Source organism: Penicillium longicatenatum, assembly GCF_028827895.1.
Source record: "Penicillium longicatenatum strain IBT 33135 chromosome Unknown contig_1_segment0_segment0, whole genome shotgun sequence".
NCBI classification, from domain to species: domain Eukaryota; kingdom Fungi; phylum Ascomycota; class Eurotiomycetes; order Eurotiales; family Aspergillaceae; genus Penicillium; species Penicillium longicatenatum.
The window spans coordinates 1,494,110-1,513,119 of record NW_026643119.1 but is presented as its reverse complement, the minus strand read 5'-3'; the positions used below and the strand labels follow the sequence as shown (position 1 = coordinate 1,513,119).

The 19,010-nt window shown below is 47.8% G+C and overlaps 7 protein-coding genes across 7 annotated transcripts; all 7 read right to left on the bottom strand.

Moving 5' to 3' along the window:
* Nucleotides 1-616: 616 nt before the first annotated feature.
* On the bottom strand, nt 617-2,487 carry cp1 (putative carboxypeptidase S1; the record flags this gene model as incomplete). The annotated part of the gene is made up of 2 exons (XM_057111770.1): nt 617-2,305; nt 2,362-2,487. The coding sequence occupies 2 exons, from the start codon at nt 2,485-2,487 to the stop codon at nt 617-619; spliced, it is 1,815 nt and encodes a 604-aa protein (XP_056976507.1).
* Nucleotides 2,488-2,770: 283 nt separating this feature from the next.
* Nucleotides 2,771-5,239, bottom strand: N7484_001349 (putative poly(ADP)-ribose polymerase PARP; the record flags this gene model as incomplete). Its single annotated transcript, XM_057111769.1, has 6 exons — nt 2,771-3,274; nt 3,348-3,433; nt 3,506-4,300; nt 4,374-4,862; nt 4,919-5,044; nt 5,116-5,239. The coding sequence occupies 6 exons, from the start codon at nt 5,237-5,239 to the stop codon at nt 2,771-2,773; spliced, it is 2,124 nt and encodes a 707-aa protein (XP_056976506.1).
* A 1,053-nt stretch (nt 5,240-6,292) lies between these two features.
* Nucleotides 6,293-7,421, bottom strand: N7484_001348 (uncharacterized protein; the record flags this gene model as incomplete). Its single annotated transcript, XM_057111768.1, has 4 exons — nt 6,293-6,479; nt 6,528-7,051; nt 7,103-7,156; nt 7,215-7,421. 4 exons carry the CDS (start codon nt 7,419-7,421, stop codon nt 6,293-6,295), a joined length of 972 nt encoding a protein of 323 aa, XP_056976505.1.
* Nucleotides 7,422-7,863: 442 nt separating this feature from the next.
* N7484_001347 (YbhB/YbcL family Raf kinase inhibitor-like protein) lies at nt 7,864-8,443 on the bottom strand (the record flags this gene model as incomplete). Its single annotated transcript, XM_057111767.1, has 2 exons — nt 7,864-8,267; nt 8,320-8,443. The coding sequence occupies 2 exons, from the start codon at nt 8,441-8,443 to the stop codon at nt 7,864-7,866; spliced, it is 528 nt and encodes a 175-aa protein (XP_056976504.1).
* Nucleotides 8,444-11,282: 2,839 nt separating this feature from the next.
* N7484_001346 (cytochrome P450) lies at nt 11,283-13,002 on the bottom strand (the record flags this gene model as incomplete). Its single annotated transcript, XM_057111766.1, has 5 exons — nt 11,283-11,457; nt 11,511-11,677; nt 11,736-11,846; nt 11,907-12,751; nt 12,801-13,002. The coding sequence occupies 5 exons, from the start codon at nt 13,000-13,002 to the stop codon at nt 11,283-11,285; spliced, it is 1,500 nt and encodes a 499-aa protein (XP_056976503.1).
* A 1,347-nt stretch (nt 13,003-14,349) lies between these two features.
* On the bottom strand, nt 14,350-16,494 carry N7484_001345 (lipid-binding SYLF domain-containing protein; the record flags this gene model as incomplete). The annotated part of the gene is made up of 1 exon (XM_057111765.1): nt 14,350-16,494. The coding sequence occupies one exon, from the start codon at nt 16,492-16,494 to the stop codon at nt 14,350-14,352; it is 2,145 nt and encodes a 714-aa protein (XP_056976502.1).
* A 1,247-nt stretch (nt 16,495-17,741) lies between these two features.
* N7484_001344 (electron transfer flavoprotein subunit beta/FixA family protein) lies at nt 17,742-18,725 on the bottom strand (the record flags this gene model as incomplete). Its single annotated transcript, XM_057111764.1, has 3 exons — nt 17,742-17,824; nt 17,883-18,531; nt 18,672-18,725. The coding sequence occupies 3 exons, from the start codon at nt 18,723-18,725 to the stop codon at nt 17,742-17,744; spliced, it is 786 nt and encodes a 261-aa protein (XP_056976501.1).
* Nucleotides 18,726-19,010: the final 285 nt, after the last annotated feature.

Here is a 19,010-nt window from a genome sequence, read left to right as displayed (position 1 = left end):
TGCAGAGGAGTAAAAGTACCTAAATGGATGTTTGGCTGCCTCGTTATTTCACGAGTACTCGCCCTGTAGAAGAACAGTCGTCAACATCTACCATAGATACTGGTGCAGTCACATCCACCATTTGAGAGTCCTTGGATCCACTTACGCTGCCAGCTACAAATCCACATGCCGGCACAAGAAAGTATGGCTATGATTGGATTGACTCATATACCTACGTACTGGGATCGTATAGAAATTGAAAATAGGTTCCGCGAAAGACCTATGGATTGGTCAAAGCACAAAGTCGCTCAGTAATATCTTTAGCTTCATCACCGATTAATCTGCATGCAACTTGTACCTATGTCCCTGATGTTATGCCCGCTGCCCCTTTCCTTTGCCATACTAAACTAGTCGTACAAGCGGATCCAAGCCAATTATAGACAATATGTTTTAAATTTAGACTATGGGACCATGGAGATCATAACCGAGAGTTCCAAAAATTATCTTAGTCCGAAATATATCAAAACCGCGGGGATAGCCAAAACAGCTCTCCTGCCAGGCCCTGCAGATGCAACAGAAGAAAATCAATACTCTATAATGCATATAACGCACATATGGAATGTATCTGTTCAAACGCTCAACCCACAACAATGTAATCCCTGATGACAGCTGTATTGTTGACCACTCTGGCAATCTGATCCTCAGTGCACGTCGACTCGAGAGACAAGATATAGCACACCGGCTCGGGGCTTTCGGGAACCTCGTTCTTGATATGCCAAGTAGACGAAGGACCCTCAGTAGAGTAAGAAGCATTACGAGCAGTGTCAATCTTGCCAGTCGCCAAATCGCGGTTGAACAGGGCACGGTGGAAGATTTCGTACGCAGTCTGAGGCTGGTAGGCCGGGACTTCATGACCGGCCTGATAGACACGGGCAAAGGAGAAGTTGCCATGCTGGCGAACTTGTCCTCCGATGTATGATGAGTTGGTTCTGAGAGGCGAATATCCAGCCGCACGGAAAGAGGGTGCTTTGGAATATTCGATGCCCAAACTAACATCTTCGCCGCCGATCCAATCACAGGCATAATCCCGGTCGCCGTAGACGAGGGAAACCTTGACACCAGAGTCTAAGACGTAGCCGAGATCATTGAGGTAGCCGTGCACATCGCCGCGGGCATAATCGCCGGTTGATGTGAATGCATCATAGACACTATCGATGGATTCGGTGTAGTTGATGGGCGCACCCAGGGCCTTTTGCACCCAATGCTGACTGAGGAATCCAAAGTACCATTGCGGTGGATATGGATCGGGGCTTTTGTGGGTGATATCGTAGTAGCCCCGACCGGCAAAATTAGTATAAGGACCCTCGACATTATTGCTGCAGAAAGTGTTCGCCTTCTGGCATGCCTTATTCACAGTTTCGTTGTTGCCATACATCTGAGGGTCGCCTTCCGCTGCAAGGACCCGGCATCCTGTGATCAGGTCCTTACATCCACCAGGCTTGCTCCAGGCATGCAAAGCCTGTTCGTAAACAGTCTTATTGATCGTCTCAATCCCATAAGTATTATTGTACGCCATGACCGGGTACGTCGGCGCCTGCACAAGGAGATCAACACAACCATTGATAATACCTAAAGTATCCAAGTGAATATAATGCGATTCCCCGGGAGCAGCGATTGTGCCATTTTTGATCTTCTCATTTTGCTCTTGAAAGAATGCAGTAAATGAAGGGCCATAGCGTCCGCCGTATGACTCAGTCCAGATACTAACGCGATCGTCGCGGGGCTTGTATTCTGGAAACTCGGAGAACCACGTCTGCGCCAAGTGCCAAAGCGACCGGGCCGCATTTTCGGTGCTATTAGCAGTGGAAGTCTTCTTCTGGCTGGTCGTCGTGCCGACATAGAAAGTATTAGTCTGCTCTGGGACACCATGCGTCCACTCGGATACATTCCAAGCGGACGCGACCTGGTCGAAAGTACCATTCGTGGGGATGTCGTAGCTGAAACCGACTTGATTGGGTTGATCGATGTAAAGCATATTGACGTAGTTGTTCCAAGACCAGGGATTGAGTTCGGTCGAATTGGAATCCGCGTTCACGCGGCAGGGTCCGTTCTCCTGCAGGAGACCGATCAGGGACGAGCTGCCAGGCCCACCGTTCATCCAAATGGACAGTGGGGCATTTCTCGCGTCATGACGGGACTCGAAAAACCAGAAAAACGTATTGATGGGATATTGCTGGTCCACTTTTTCATCGTTCAAAGTCCCCGGGGGTAGGTGAATGTAGCCCGAGTAGGACTTGACCCCAGGAGTGGTTTCACAGATTCCCGGCTGTGCGAGATGTGAGCGGCTCGTAGCTTGGTATCAATTAGTTACAGTTGACCTACCTCCTTATATGATATTTCAACACCTTCCTCGTGCTTCGATTTCACGACCTTAAGTCCCTCGGGTGGGGAGGGGAAGTACTGTGCCGCGGTAAGACCCGCCAAACAGGCGGCGGCGAGCAGTTTCATGGGGGCAGTTATTGGGGAACGACAAAGTGCAAGGTCGGGGATGCAGCCACTTTATGGATCACATCACGGGGACCAGTGGAGCAAGTGGGTGTAACGCGATAAGAGTGGGGAAGATCGTCTTATCTTGCCGAACGGATTTACTCTTGGGATTCCGCAGATCTAGAAAGGCTGCAAGACCAAAAATAAAGCATCAATTTCTAATCTACGTTAAACTAGCTAGCTCAATTAGAGAAATTGTCGGATCTCAATCCCTGTAGCTTCATAGAGTCCCAGCGATACCGGATCATCTCCTCGGGCTTAATATAAACTCGAACAAGTAGTGCATCCGGATCTGCTCTGCCTTGTCAAAACTGTACTCCATTTGGATTGGCCATCCCGCGCCGCCTCTATATCTCTCTCCGAGAGGAACATTCAGCATCTTGGCTCCTTGGAGATCAGCGTGCACACATCCTGCATCACGCCACCAATCGCCCCCCATTCTTTTTTCGCTGAACTTGGGAGAGCTCACTTCGCAAAGCAACATTAGCTTCGGAGTATCGAATACCATACCGGTCCTCTTATTGCAGTACGCGGTCGAATAGCCTGCAAGTCCAGAGAGAAAGATTTTGCGCTCCCCTATGCCCCCGCGAAGTCCCTGTTCAAAAATTCCTCTGAAGCTAGAATTATCGGAGCCATGCCATAGCAGACATCGCCCATGGTTCCTCCCAGCGGTTGTCCATTTGAGGAATTGGTCAGCTTCACCGAGGCGCTCGATGCGGAAAATGTTTTTTAGCTGGTTTGTGTAGGCCTATAGATCGCTTGGTCAACTCCTAATCCTTGTTTCCATATACACGAAAATATAAGGAAACATATTGACTAACACCGTAGCCCCCACGGTATGCAGATGCCATGTCAGAGAAGTTGAAATAATTTGCAAGAATTCGATATTCCTCAGTAGAAGAATTCACTGTCAGAAGTTAGCATCTTGCTCCTAATGAAGCATTATAGTAAATGGACATAAAAAGTGAAAAGTAATAACCTAGAGCCATGTGATTGAGGCCAAGAAGTCGATGTAGATGCTGCGAGAGCTCTTCTTCAGCCCGTCCAAGAGGTCGATTCGGTTGGGAGGCCGTCGCAAGAATATGGAGGTACGACAAGCGATCTTGCTCGCGCTGAATCCAATCAAGAGAGAGAGGAGCTCTGCTCAAGCCATCTCCTATGAGACAATAATAGCATTGTAGCATAATTGATGCAGGGCTAGCATTAGAAGATATTTCATTCGCAAGGTCTGGACGTTCCAATACTCGTTTTAGGAGAGCAATGCCAGCACGGAGCTGATGCAAGGTCATCAGCGCACTGCCATTCTTGACGTGACTAGCAGGTGTAGCTTTCAAGAACGTTTTTATGAGCTCAGTCTGACCCTTGCCGGGTAGGATGATATCGAGCACAGCTTTCATTGGTGGAAGCATCTTGGCGATAGGCATGGCAGATTTACTGGCTTCCTCATCTTCCAAGTGGTGTTCAACATAGATGAATTTTCTCTTCTTCGGGTCTTTAAGGCGATCTTCCCAAGAAAGACCGGTAGCTTCTTGGAAAGACTCTTTGTATGCGGCTTTAGCTTCTTCCAGAGTACCGAGGCCTGACCGGCTGGTATAGAAAATCGCATCCCCCGTTCTCTCGTGGCTGAATGTATCGTATTTCTTCGCACTTGGATCCCAGAGGAGCTGAGTTCGCAATATGGCGAAATGGCGTATTTGTTTCTCTAACCTTTGAGCCAAGGGCCTAATCAAAGTCGCATCCCACACAACATTGCCCTCCACACAAACAGCGAGACCTATTTGAAGTTGGTTAATACGTATTCATAGATCCGGTAGCCCACTCAAAGGATCTCTCTGCAGTTTACTCACTTGCTGAAAGATCGAGGAAGTTCTCATCCACAATGCCTTTCAAATGCGTCACTTTCGACGAGGTCCTGGCTACCTTCTTTGTACCCTCACCATCCTCAAGACATTCCAATGCTCGCTTGGCCTCGCCAATCCCCTTAGATTTCGGCTTATGTTTTTCGATCTCTTTCGATTTGGGTTTGGCTTCATCCTTGTCCTTCGGCTGGCAGTCGGCTAGCATATTGCGTTCATTGGCATCCTTCAGTTTGAGCTTGCGTTCATCGGAATTCTCCAATCTAGGCTTGAAGCTTTCGGCCCTTTTCACGTTACGTTTGGGCTTCTCTTCAGCCTCCGGTTTACGGCTGGACTTTTCGCTCGCCTTCAACCTAAGTTTGGCTAAATTGTCCGTCTCTATCCTGCCGTATTTGACATCGACCGGATATCCGCTTGCGAGAGACATCAAAAGCCATCCGAGACCGACGATTTCACATCCCTTGAGAGCTGCATCTTTGACTATCCCGGGGACCCTGTAAGTATATCTCATTTCATAAACATAGTTTGATACTTACTCTTTGCAGGCATAAGAGGCTTTGTAACGTATTTCTCTGTTGTAATGAGATGTGTACAGTTTTCAACCCGTGACTCGTAGTTCTCAAAACCGCCGCCGGCTTCCTCGATCATTCTCCGCAGTTCCACTGTATAAAATTTGGAACAGTGAGCCCCAATACAAAGGTATTTGCCATCTGCGCATTTCCGGAAAACGAACCATGTGATTTGCCCTGACCAAAATTGCCATAAAATGAAAAGATACAGTCGTCGATTGATTTGATTGTGGCAGGATCTGCTCTTGGGGAAGTGCTTGAGTTTTGATTTCCCATGTTGGACCCCATAGTGGTCTAGGAAAAGTATGTTTGAGGTTGATGATGGGTATGAAGTGATTGAGGGTGGGGAGAAAGGTGTGTGTAGAAAACATCGTGACCGACATCATCAACTCTGATTTTTATACCAGGGATAGAGCTTGTGCATAGTGGGCAGTTTCCGGTAGTTCATTGGAACTCAGGCTTCAATCGCAAACGCCGGGAAGACCCTGCAAGGCATTTAGCTCCTGAGGTCTGTAAAACAATGGGGATGCCTGGCCTCAGGAATCTTACTACTCCGCTTCAAATATTCTTTCCTTATTGTGGGAACATGGAAGATCGATGATTCATCATCGCTGAAGAGAACGAGTAATTCATGAATCAATTTGCTATAATTTCACGCTCCTTGCGGATTCTATATCGGAATGAACATGCCGTTCTTCACTTGAAATATTATGCCAATGCGCACTTGGCTTCTCGACCAAGGTCAGAATATAATTACGCTCATCGTCGTTGGAATGATGATGCAGAGTCTGGAGAGGTGACAAAGGTCTCAGTCCACCATTATTCCCAGACCAGGATATTTCGCTTGTTTGGTTGGTATAAATTGAAATATTTTCGTCGAATCCAATCAAGTATCGGTTTCAAGGCAACTTAGAATGAGATACCGGCAAACTCTCTTTAGGGTCATAGACAGAATACTTTCACGTCATATTATTGGAAAAACGATTTCGATGGCGCAGAATGAATTGATAAGAATCCTCGATATTTTTGATGTATTAACCCCTGGAAAAGCGATTTTAACTGCACAATATTTGCACATGATCTACATGTGACTTCTAGCTATTCAAACTAATCCTTCAAGCTAAAAGTACGCATATCCTAGCGCGGTCAGCACCTGGACAGGGATTCTAGGGAAGCATACTGATGGCCTAAGGCCCTTCAGGCATGCAGGAGGGAAGAAATTCAGAGCTGAAACCATCAATTCGAGGCCTCTGGAATGTTCTCAAGACCTTGTATAGATGTCGGAGTAGGTATTGCAAACAATGTTTGTCCATGACATACATTGCCGAACATTGAGTTGAATCAACTTTCTATGATCCTCGTCGGATGTCCATCGTTAAGCAGAATTTGTTCCAAATTATACCCAATTGCTAAGCCATTGCCCAGGGTCTCAGCTGCCCGGTATCCAGGCGCATATTCGTCAAGTCGAGCAGATGTCTTCGTATCTGCACCCCCATACACTTCCAGGAATGGACGACGCATATCAACCCTAGACGTAGTTTAGCAAATGCCATCCACAAAAGTTGAAGAGACTTACGGCTTCTCCTGCCAAAACATATATGAATTCTCATCCTCGTCTTCGTCAGCATCCTCCATGAACCCTAACGTGACCTCTAAAGAGTTCATATTGAGATGCACATCGCGAAACAAGTCAGGAAATTCCTTGGAGAGCAATTGAACTCTATAAACTCGTTCCCGGAATCCGTTTGTTTCGTATTGGATCCAAAGTGCAAGTCCAGTTTCAAGAGTATGGTCATCAATGATAAGTTTCGGGGTGTCATTCGCGAATACCACGGTTCCGTCCTGCATCATATGCACATCCTGGAAGTCGGGCCGGGCAACACTCTGACGGAACTTGAAGTTGTCTATCAAATCACACTGGTTTTCTTCGAGGGGCATCAGTAGTGATATTTCTGATGCCAGAGGCCCGTCACCGCAGTCTAGTCCGAATAATGAAATAATACACTTGGCGAGTAGAGCTTGTGTCTCAGCAGTCCATTGGGAGATACAGACGTAGACCTCGTCAAGTTGAAAGCTCAGATATCCGGAAAGACAGGGATCCTAGTCATATATTAGCCTCTTAGTCAGAATAAAAGATAGTGTATTCTATACATTTTCAGGGCCATCAAAAGGTGGTTCATCCACTCTAGCTCGACGCTCATAGTCCTATTTCAGAATTAGTGAGAAAAAATTGCGTTATTATCAGCCAAATTTCCAAAATTACATCGCGAAATTCCTGGTCAGCAGTTGCCCATCGTTCGATCAGAGCTCGCCTCTGTTGATCTATGTCGCTGCCACCGACCCACTGCTCGCGAACAAAACGCCTCCAAGCGCAGGTGATAGATTCCACATTCTCCACGGGCTTTTCGTGCCGGCGAACACAGGAGGGTATTCCATCCGGCCATTGGTTATGCCACTTTATCAGCGACATGGTGAATTATCGATAATTGGGGGCCTGGACAGTGGAGGGGTCGGAAACGAGAGGGGCGGATGAGGTCAATATTTACAAAATTTAGTTTGAATCGGGCTACGAAGTGGGTCCTCATATCCAAGGGGTGAACACTGAAGCGGAAGAGGAAACAAAACTTTGCCAGACATTACCTATCCGGTATATATGTAGCGGCCCGCACTCGAGTCAGTCGCATGTGGATCATGGTTCTAGATTCAAGCTCCATTTGATTCAGTCAACTACATATCTCAGTCCGGAACACCATTTGATTACTATAATGCTCTGATATTGTATAAACAAGCTACTCGAGGATGTTCATATCCACATTTTGCTCAGCATTTCAACGATAACGACAGGCAACACAAGGGTATCCAGACAAATAGAGTAACTCATCGTATACATTACCCACTTTGAACCCCATAAACTAGTTACTGGTAAAATAGTTAAAAGCTAACACCGGGCCCAAATTGATTTCCTTCCCCCAGGCATCAAGGTCATACCGAATCCGCGTCCAATTTCCCAGTTTCTGACCATTAGCCGGAGCATACTTCGCAGTATCAAACCCAGTAGGCTGCTCATAGAGGTAAAACGTATAGCGGTGGGGACTGCTACCAGGCGGGGGTGCAGGACCAATATAGTTAGCAACGAAAGGGGCACTGAGATCTAGTTCTCCAGACTCAGAAACCTTGACTCCAGGTTGAATCCAGTGGAGGATAGGACCAAGAACGCCAAAAGATGGGAAAGGCGCGTCGATATCCAGAGAAACAACAAAATAGGTCTTATCGGTTGACAGGCCGGGGAATGATAGCTTTGGAGGTGATTGGGCATCTTTGACATTGTTAGCTAATTTTGACGGCGGTGTTGTGGTAAGGGGTCTGACCTGCGCGGGGAATGTACACTCCTGGCTTGATGTTTTCGTGGTTTCCGATGGTCAACTTCAAGATTTTGGACTTGTCGCTCTCGATGAGAGACAGCCCTGCTTTGATGCTTTTCTCGGAGGGCATTTTGATTTTCGTTGAGATGATGTTGCCAGGTGCGGGATTTTAAATCAAGGATGTCGCGAGTACCAGACAAGCTTTTGGTGCCGTTAGGCGTCCCAAGATAGTCGGAGATAACCGGATTTTACGTATCTCCATGTCAATGACCTAGCCCGTTTGAGTATAGTATAATTCACAAATTATTGGAGAGTTGGTATTAGAAGCCGAGATCATAATCAAGACCGAGACTTCGTCTACTCATGACGGGAAATGAATCAAAAGACAGACAGACTTTTCTCAATGCAAAAAACCAATCTACTGAGAACGCATCTTGAAGCAAAACAATGAACGCTAGTTCCTGCTATTTCCGTGACTACTTTCAATATCCATTTCTCCTGCCTCTGTCGTCTGTTCAGTGACAGTATCGGACAGGCTTAGGTTATCACACGATGCAAGAAATCGATCTAACTCAGCCTCACCGGTGCCAGCCCCCGGTCCCTTTTGGTTAATAGCGACCGAAAAATTCGGATAAAGACTGCTGAACCGCTCCGAATCTTCTACCTTCCAAAGATCAGCCTCAAAATCTCTGAAAAGAAGCTGCAGCTCTACCGGGAGATCGGCCTTTAATTTCATCGCTGTCAATTGGATGAGTCGTAATATTCCCTTCGCCAATTGCCACCGGTTTGCGAGTGCACGAAGAACGATGAAACATTCCACAAACGCCTGCTTGTTTTGGGCTTCGTCTAGGTTTTCCAGGAGTGTGAACATCGCGACGGAGCAATATTGTATTGTGGTTCCTGGAACACATTCCACGGGCCAATCTGGGCGGAATCGTTTTATCAACGCCCCGATGTTCTGGGCTGCTTCTGCTTTCAAGGCTTTGATACGTCTTTTGGTCACTCGATCATCCTCCTCCAGGTTAGACTCAACGAACCCGAATATGACCAATATGATTGTGTAATACCGCATGCTTCACATGAGCTCGTTAGCGCTTGGAATAATTGCTGATATGCTTGACTTACTGCATGTCCATAACTCCGGGTACTGCGTTGCGTCCTAAACTAATGCATCTCGGAAGATGTTCGGCCCAAGTTTGTAATCTATCATGAAAGGCATTGACCTTTTCCAGATCGAATGCCGTCGGCTTGTTATCTCCGAAGAAATAGTCACATGCCTCCCACACAATGAGCATTAGATCGAAAACGCCATTAATCACACAGTTCGTGTGCGCTGGTTTGGGCGTGGCCTGGCGAGGATAAGGACTCCAAGTGTCGTTAGGGTCGTGATGCCTCGGGAGCCGCTCGAGTTGTGTAGGTCTTTTGACAACGGGATGTTTCTGTAGACTCATGATGCTTATTCTTTAGGAATGTCAGATAATGTGTCAGGCGCTGTCAATAGCGCGATAACTCACGTGCACATATTAAAGAGTCCAAAGATCGCAATAGAAATAGCTCGAGTCATCTCTGAAGCCTCTTCACGGGCATCTTTTATCATATGTTGTCGTTTATTTTCAATCTCACGGAGACAGTCGGCTATTTCCACAATCTTCAGCCAGCCGAGTCTGTCCTTTCCAGTGCCGGTAAGACTGCTCATTCAGTCAGCATAAACAGAGTGAAATAATCAAAGAGGATTTACCTTATGAAAATGTTGCCTCTTGCTTGTAGATTCGTGAGTGTCAATCGACCTTCTTCTTCCTTCAGCAGCCGCAATGCCTCATCGAGAAAATGTGCTCCTCGGGTGCCATGGTCACCGGGTACAGCCAAGGCTTCAGGCCAATCTGAGTAGAGCTAATCATAGAAAATATTAACTCATGCCCTTCAGATAACATAAGAGTGCGTTGCTTACACATGCCATGGCCAGGATACTATTAACAAGCAGAGGTGAGCAGAACCTGGAATCCAAGTTCCCAGATCTCATATCTCTTAAGAACAGATCGCGGTCAATCCAATTTGATGTGATTCCATTCCAGGTGAAATGGAGTGATACCAAGTGTGACACAAGAGCATCGTCACTTGAGACAGACGTCCATAGCTGCGCAGAGACTGGGTAAATAGGAGTATCGCATAGCCGTTTAACATCCATAACTTTGCGAGAGGAACCAGCAGAGCTGGAATCCGTATCTTGGCGCTTTGAGGAAGTATTCTCATCATTGCTTGGCTCTAAATTTTCAGCAAGAAATAATTTGATTTCATCTAACGGTGCATTACTCCGAATTAGATTCAGGACACTAGAACATTTTTGCTCATTATCTTGGCGAATAGTATCCACGAGCTGCATCAACAAGTCGCGATCCTGCTCCAAGGATTCGATTTTCCGCTTCAGACTTATCTTTCGGCGGCCATCGTTTTCAAAGTTGCTCACACACTCAATTTTGGCATTTTGGCAAGGCAGGCATGGTATACCTCCAATACACTGTGGAGGTTAGCAAGATTATTACTCGGATTAGTCAGCATAGCTGATGAGTTACTTTTATTTTGCGTTTTTGGCACGATGAACAGGCAGATGTTGCTTTGGTAGAAGAGCTAGCAAGATAATCTCCAGTCTTATGGATGTGGCCCGGCGTAGGAGCGAGGGATTTCGGAGGAGCCATCGGAAATTGGTCTACCTAGGACGTCCTGAGAGTGACGTTGTAGAGAAAGAGATTCGATTTGCCAGCGGGTGCCGGAAATGTTTCTCCTGGCTGGGACCCCTTCTAAATCCAGTTTAGCGCCACCTGGGCCAAGGTGTTTGCATTCGAATTCTACGCGAGCCATCGATTGCGGTAAGGATAAACATGCTTATATAATATTTTATCTGCTCGAGATCAAGTATTCCAGAAGTTTGCAAATGAAGGCTTGAAGCCCTTGTGGTAACTGGGGATAATCACTCATTCTTGAACCAGGGCTTTCACCAGAACCTTGAGGTTGAAGTTTCCTTCGTCGGGATAAGGTGTTCCAAAGTCACGAGTGAATGTGATATTCTTCTCGGCCGTATCATATAACTCAAACTCAAACTGACGAATGAGCGTCGCAAATGCCAAATATATCTCGGCATATGCCAAACTGCGGGAAATAGTTAGTAATAGGCTGATTATTCAATGGATTTCTGATCATACTGCATGCCAAGACAGTTTCGACTTCCTTTTGAAAAATTGACCAAATAACGTTGTAGTGGCTCGCCCTTGGCGGCGGCGCGCATCCATCTCTCTGGATCGAAGGCGTGAGGGTCAGGGAAGATCTCAGGGTCCATGAGGACAAAGTAATTGGTTTGGCTAATGAGGGTCTGATAGGAAGAAGTATTAGCTCCAAACCGAATCAAAGGAAGCTAAATGGTCACTTACTTTTGGCGGAATAGTATGGCCCTTGTAGATCAGGGTTTCCGTAGGCGCAACTCGGGGAGACCGATTGGCAATACCTGTGGACAGTCGAAAAGTTTCTAATATAACACCAGACTATGTTTCATGTCAGCTAAGGCTTTATATTAACCTCAGACCAACCGAGAGAAGACTAACCAAATAAGGGAGCTGTTCCAGTTGATTCCATGTTGGACGGGTCTGAGGCGTTGGCATAACAGATCGCAGTTCCTCTCGCAATTTGGCTCTCATGGCACTGTCACTGAGGAGGTAGTAAAATCCAAGTGACAGAGATCTACCGGTTGTCTCCGTGCCCCCTATCAGAATGGCGAAGGCATCATTGGTAAGCCTAGTCGGGCCTCGCAAATGCTCAGCTAGGCCATTATTGGCCAGAGACTCCATGATCGATCCACTCTCTGTGCGTTTGCCAGCAAGGGCATCTACCACATAGTTATGCACACTCTGTTTCTGATTTGCAAGAACATAGGCACTGGGGTTTACCCATTTCAACACTGGTAACGGAAGAGAGCTGAAGAAAGTCTGCAGAAGAGGAAAGAAAAACAGGAGATGAGCGCCTCTGAATAACGCGTTAACTCCATCTCTGACATTTTCATTGAAGTCTCCGTGGTCAAGATTGCCGCTGTTGTATCCCAGGGTGTATTTGTGGATAATGTCGGCGGTCATACCCGCAAAACCAGCGTCCAAGTTGACAACTTTGTGAGACTGGCAAGCATCTTTCAGGTGATTGCACAACTGATTCAGACTGCTTTGGATTGTTTGTTCCGTTTTTGCGATAGCTGACCTCGAAAAGAATTTCTCGAACGGTGCGCGACGCTCACGATGGTCCTCAGGGGAGACGCTAGAGAATGCAGATCCCTCGAGATCAAACTGGCGTACAGTTATCAAGTCTTTTTCTCGCCTCCTTAAGCTGGAGGCGTAAATATCGTCGTAGTAGGTTGAGTCTTTGATGTGGACTTCTCTTGGGGAGACCCGCACAATGGGACCTAGGTCGGATTAAGTTAAGGTTCGGGACAGCCGCGGACGGATACTAACCATAAACCTCGTGTAATCGTTCAAGCTCCCAAATGAAGGTTCCTTGCTTAATGACGTTAAAGTAAAAGATGTATGCACTGGTGGCAGCTGCGAGCTTAGGTCCGGGAATTTTACTGAGAGGATGGAAATGGAGTCGGTAGATAAATCTGATGGCCAAGGAGACCAAAACACCACTTATGCCCACAGTCAGTAAGTTAGCCATAATGTCGTCTTTTACATGAGTTAGGGGGAAATGAACACCGCACTTGACGTCGGAGAAGTAGGGGGGAAGCAGAGTGAAAAGAAAAGAAAAATGGCGGTGCGGACTACCATCGTGAAGAACGCTAATGCATGAGATGGTGATCCAATATCTAGGGGTCTACTCGCCGAGCTAAAGCGGACCGCCAAGATGTTTCCTGGCTTTACCACTGGTCACCGGCTCGCTGTTATATGCCTAGATCAATCAAAATCATTTTTTGTGGTTGCCATGAATTTAGCGCGGGAGCTAAGTTTGGGTAAGCATGAAATTAATTGGCCAGGAGTTCATAACCGAGCTAATCGTAGCCTAGTAGTTTTCGCTTGACGAAAATGTTTCATGTCTTCTGTAGCCTCGGTAGCGCTCGCTTACCTGAGATCAAAGGTCATTGGTTGCTCGACCATATACTCGTGGTGTCTACTTAAGCTTGGGTGGGGGAAGAGGGGAACACATGCACATGAATAGACAGGGAAAATAGGCTAAATAGTATTATACCAGGGTCTTAATCTAATGTCGCATAATATTTTCTGCCCTCAAGACAATCGGGCATGGTAGTATGTGTTGAAAATAATTTAATTTTCCACTGATATTTTTCTTAGCTGAACCCTCTACGGACGTACGAGTGGATCTCATTGAACGTATATGACATGACGATGTGGTAAGAGGAAATTGACTGTCTAGAACTGTCTGTGGAGAGAATATATTCCTCCAGACCAGGTTCATGGCTGTGCATTATTCTAACGATACCAGAGTGGGAAGAGTATCCTCACCGAAGTCTGAGAGGGTTACTTGGATTGGAAGCGACGAAAGTTTTATTGAGGTGGTTATGTAAGTGTTTACTTTCGACTGTGGTGGGTAATTCGCCTAGGTTTAAGCAGGGACTGTTTGGTTGTTCGTTGAGTATATATGCTCTGATATATTGCAATGTTTAGATTCCGAGGAGTAGCAAGTCCCCCAAATGCAGTAGCGGTATTATAAAGAGTGAATTTGTTCAACGAGAATGCAGACTCTATAGACAAACGAATGAATGAACATCAGTAATAAAGTTTAAATCAATCAAAGATAGATAAGACACCAAGTCGGCTGAAATGCAAAACACGCTGAAATGCAACAGATGATCCTAAAAATGAGCCCATGGGAAGTGCCAATATTGATGTGATGGGGAAGTAAAGAAAAAAGAAAACCAAGAAACCAAGCACCAGAATGAAAATGAAGAATGGGTATCATATCCAAGCCAACTCCAACCAGCCAGCCGTTCATGATGTACAGAAGGAAATCGTAACCAATATTGAAAAGTCAAATGCCGACTGCGGATTAGGCAGCCTGAGCATTCAGAGAGTGAATGTTGACAGCATCATGGCTCTGCTCAGAGTTGACCTTATCAGTATCCACCTCCTCGGACTGAGGTTCAGCCTTGTCCTTCTCAGCAGCAGCTTCCAAGGCGTCAACCTTAAGCTCCTCAATCTCGGCATTGGCCTCAGTTTCAGTGGCATCGGACTTCGGAGAGATGTCCGATTTGGGAGACGGATCCTCTAGACCATTCTCCTCATGCTTGTCGATTTCCATGTTTGAGACATCACCAGTCAATGTCTGGACATTTTCCTCGGAATTGGATTCCTCGTCTCCGTTGACCGAGTGAAACTCGTCTTTTTCAGCAGGCATCTCAGTGTCTGAGGCGAAATCTTCCTCGTCGAAATCATCCTCGTCAACAACTGCAGGCAGAACAGTGTTCGTTTGGAGTTTTGTCACGTTCGAGGGCAGGGGTGCAGTTTCACTGACCGGCTCGGTCAACTCCGAGTCAACAGCAGCCTCGGTGGGCTCGGTGCTGCGACTGGAATGCGACAGGGCAGTGGGAGAGGTAGACTCGCGGCTGGACCCCGAACCCCAGGTATGACGGGGATGACGGGGAGGAAGGGCAGGTGGGGTAGGTCGCTTAGGAATGGTAACAAGACGAGCCCGAGTGAAATTAGGCGAGCTGCGCGAAGACGAATCCGCAGTAGCTGGGCGTTCCTCAACAGGCGACTCAACGCCACGTTCCTGCTTGGTGATCGTCGCATTACTGACTTCATGAACCTCAAAGTCCTCATCATAATCAATTGGCTGATCCTCTTCATTCTCCTCATTATCCATCTCAGCTCGGGCAATAAGTCTCTTCGCATCCTCCAAATCTTTATCCTCCTCCTCACCACCAATCGGCACCGATTCCCATCTCGACTCGCCTAGCGCAGGAACACCCGTCGACCCCTTCGCGCTCCGCGACGACGCTCGGCTTACTGATGGTGGTGAGGTTAGCGGGAGGTCCGTTTGAGTGCTGTTATCCGTTTGAGTCCCGCGGTTCACGCTAGTATAACTTTGCATACTGGTGCGCCAACTATTCCTTGGCGAGCTATCAAGACTGCGCCTGGAGAATGTAGCATAAACCGGGCTGCTCGGATTGGGCCGGAACTCAAAGGTTTCAGGGCTTGGCCTCACCTTGGTGCTAGCCTCCCGAATGAACAAGCCCTCAGCCTCCAACGCTTTCACTCCGTATGGATCTGGGTCTTCAGCCGACGGGACACCGAAGGCGTGGCCGTCGTTCAGCTCGATATCACCGGGCGTTGCTCCAGGAGGTGGGACCAGGGTTTCATCTGCATCGCGGTCGCCTTGGGCGGCTTTGAGAGTTTGTAGAAGCGTATTGATGGACTCGGGTGGGTGGCGAACTTTGCCGGCGAGGATATCAGTGACGGAGATCCGCTCACCGTAGAAGCGTTCGTTCTCGTCGGTTCGCTCAATGATAATTGTTCCGTCGACGGCCACACCCGCGTAGAGACCCTTACTCTTCATGTACGTCCAAATTGGGGCCTGGCGCTTGTGAACCTCAGATTCGAGCACGCCACCCATTCCAACGGGGCCAGCCGCCACACTGACTTCACCACCGAGGGTACAGCGCAGCTTCTTAAACGCTTCCAGCGCTTCATGTGTGTTGATAATAACCACGCAATCGTAAATGTCCACACCAGCCAGGAACCCAATCCCAGCAGTGTGAAGCATGATCCCAGATGGCGGGCTCCATTCACCCGTCTCGGGGATCCGAGCAAGCAAAACACCACTACCACCGGAACCACTCACCCAAAGACCGGTTCGCATCGTGGTGAAGATAGCAATACCCTTTGCGTTCTTGATAACTTGCGAAGGAATCTTCTTGATGACCTTTTGCTTGCCCTTGGGCCGATTGATCTTTCCATTCTCATCCACACCCTCGTCGGCCTCGGCCGCATAGAAACCATCCTTGCAGAAACTGCGCAAGATGCGCGCGGCTTTGTCGCTTTCTTTATCGATGGTCATGGGCCAAAAGGCTTCGGCGCCTAGTTTATTGGAAAGGCGATTCACCGGAGCGCCGAGTTTGTCGACGGTCGCCCATGTTTTGTCGAAGCCTTTTTTGGAGAATCGTTTGGTCTTTTCCCACGTTGATTCAGACATGGTGGTTCACTGCGGGAAAGAAAAAGAATCAATCCCAGGTGGTTCGGGCGCCAAATCTATGACTTTCTGAAACACGGCAGTTGCGCTGCAAACAGCATGGAATGCTTCTTAATGGATCGGGAATGTACGATCGGGGATTCAGATGCTTAGAATCCGGAGATCTGCGCTATTGCGGAATGCGGGGAGGAATGTTCGAATCCCAAGGTTCTGTCCAACGATGAATCTGGGGATTCGATGTCGTTAATATAAATCTCGTGCGAGGGTTCGCCCCTTGCAAAGGCGAGTTCGTTCCACAGGCAAGTTGCGCAAGCTGGGATGATGCCAGTGGTTTTGCGCGAGGTCTGGAATGTATACAAGAACAGAGCCAACACTTACCAGTGGAAATACACGGATCCGGAATCATAAATCAAGATCTATGTGGTGGTAACGTGGGAAATCCAGACAGAAAAGAACAATGAATCATACCGCGGGGGCGCAGGCACATATATTAAATTTGATCCCAAAACCTTGGATCGGGTCAGACGGATCGTAGGGCGAGAGTGGCGCCCGTGGCCAGGACTCGGTCTTCACTGGGAACGCGCGGAGAGACGTCATCGACTCTCTACACCTGTGCGACGGGCATCGTTCCTGCAAGTGTCCCTCTGCACCCAGTCTGATATCTGAAATCGGATCCTGACAATGATGACCGGAGCCTGAATGTCTTCGCGCATTCAATAGTGCAGGACATGATTGTCAATCCTAGCTGAACCCGGGTATATTGTCTACGATAGATCACAAGCCCCACTTCGAACCCTTCGGCAATCAAAGCTTTCCATAGTTGAAGGGTTCGAGACCAGTCGGAGCTGAGGAACGCCAGGTACGATTCGTCACGTCCGAATTTTCAGATCCAGTAATATCTCCCGCGCTACTTTTGTTCTTCTGGCCATGGATGTGTATCTCTTGACTAATACTTGCCTGACAAATCTCCATCGGTGCATCACACTGCAGAAGTGGGGTTCCGCTGCATCCATAGTGGTCGATCCCAAGGCGAGCTAAACATTTATCCCCTTCACACTTACACTTCGCTCGGAGAAAGATCACCATTAATGGTTTCAAAAGAAAATACGACTCTTTTTCATTTTCATTCAACAAATCCGATTCTAGACAACCCATGAACAAAATAGGGCTGAAAACAAGTCTAGAGGATGATGGTATAACAGTACAAAATCATAGGAACCCAGGGAACCCAGGGCAACCCAAGGACACGCTTACAGCGCACCAAGCTCCTTCAGCTTGGAAACGAGACCGTCAACGTCCTCAACCTTGCCACCACCCTGGCGTGGCGGGGGCTCTGGAAGAGAATGATATCAGCAAAGAACAAACACCACAAACCACCACCATGGACTTACCAGTAACCTGAATAGTCTTCAATCTCCGCTGATCCTCAACCCCAAAATCACCCAGCGTCTTCTTCTCCAGCGGCTTCTTCTTTGCCTTCATGATATTAGGCAAACTAGCATACCGGGGCTCATTCAACCGCAAATCAGTAGTAATAACCATAGGCAACTTAGCCCGCAAAGTCTCAACACCTCCATCAACCTCATGCGTAACCTCAACAGTGCCGCTCGCGTCCTTGATCTCAACCTTGCTAGCCTGGTTCGCCTGCGGCCACCCCAGTAACCCAGCAAGCATCTGTCCCGTCTGGCCCTGATCGCCGTCAATCGCCTGCTTGCCCAGCAGCACGAGATTGATGTTCTCCTTCTCAACAACGCCGCGGAGTAGTTTGGCGATTGTGAGGGGTTCGGGGCCGCCGTCGGCGGATTCGGGAACGTCAATGTGGAATGCGCGGTCGGCGCCCATGGCCATTGCTGTGCGGAGGACGTCGGGGGTTTTAGGACCGCCGGCGGAGAGGGCGAGGATGTTTTCGACTTTCATTGGGGAGTCTTTGCGCTCGCGAAGGCGGACGGCTTCTTCGACGGAGAGTTCATCGAAGGGGTTTAGGGAGTGTTTAACGTTTGTCTCGACTCCCGTTTGAGTTTTGTTGATGCGGGGTTTGATCTGGGTAAAGAGTCAACGTTAGTTGTTGTTTTGATCCTCTTCTTTGAGGTTTGTACTCCATTGGAGGTGAAGGCAGGTGTAGGTGTTGGAATTCGAGCTGTGGTTCAGACGTCCTCCGTCTGATTTGGTGGGAGCTTTACCGCATAGTCGATCACCCGCTTGATGGGCACTAATATCCGTAGACCGGTTGACATGGTGAAATTGCTGTGTTGCGCTTGGGTAGAGGTCTGGGAGAAGTTGAGGGGAACTGGAGAGATGGGGAGAAAGGACTGCGGTGACGGAGTGCCAAGACCTTGAAAACGCCGACGCGGCCCGAGTATAGCCCTGATCGACTGATGCTCTCATTCTGGTCTGCCGAGGTTATGCATACAGCCTACGTATTGAGAGGACTATTTCGCCAAATAGGTGTGACGATATCCTCGGATATGGTATTCGAATTGGCTATTCTTTTCATTTATTTTGTGTCTGAGTCTTTTTCG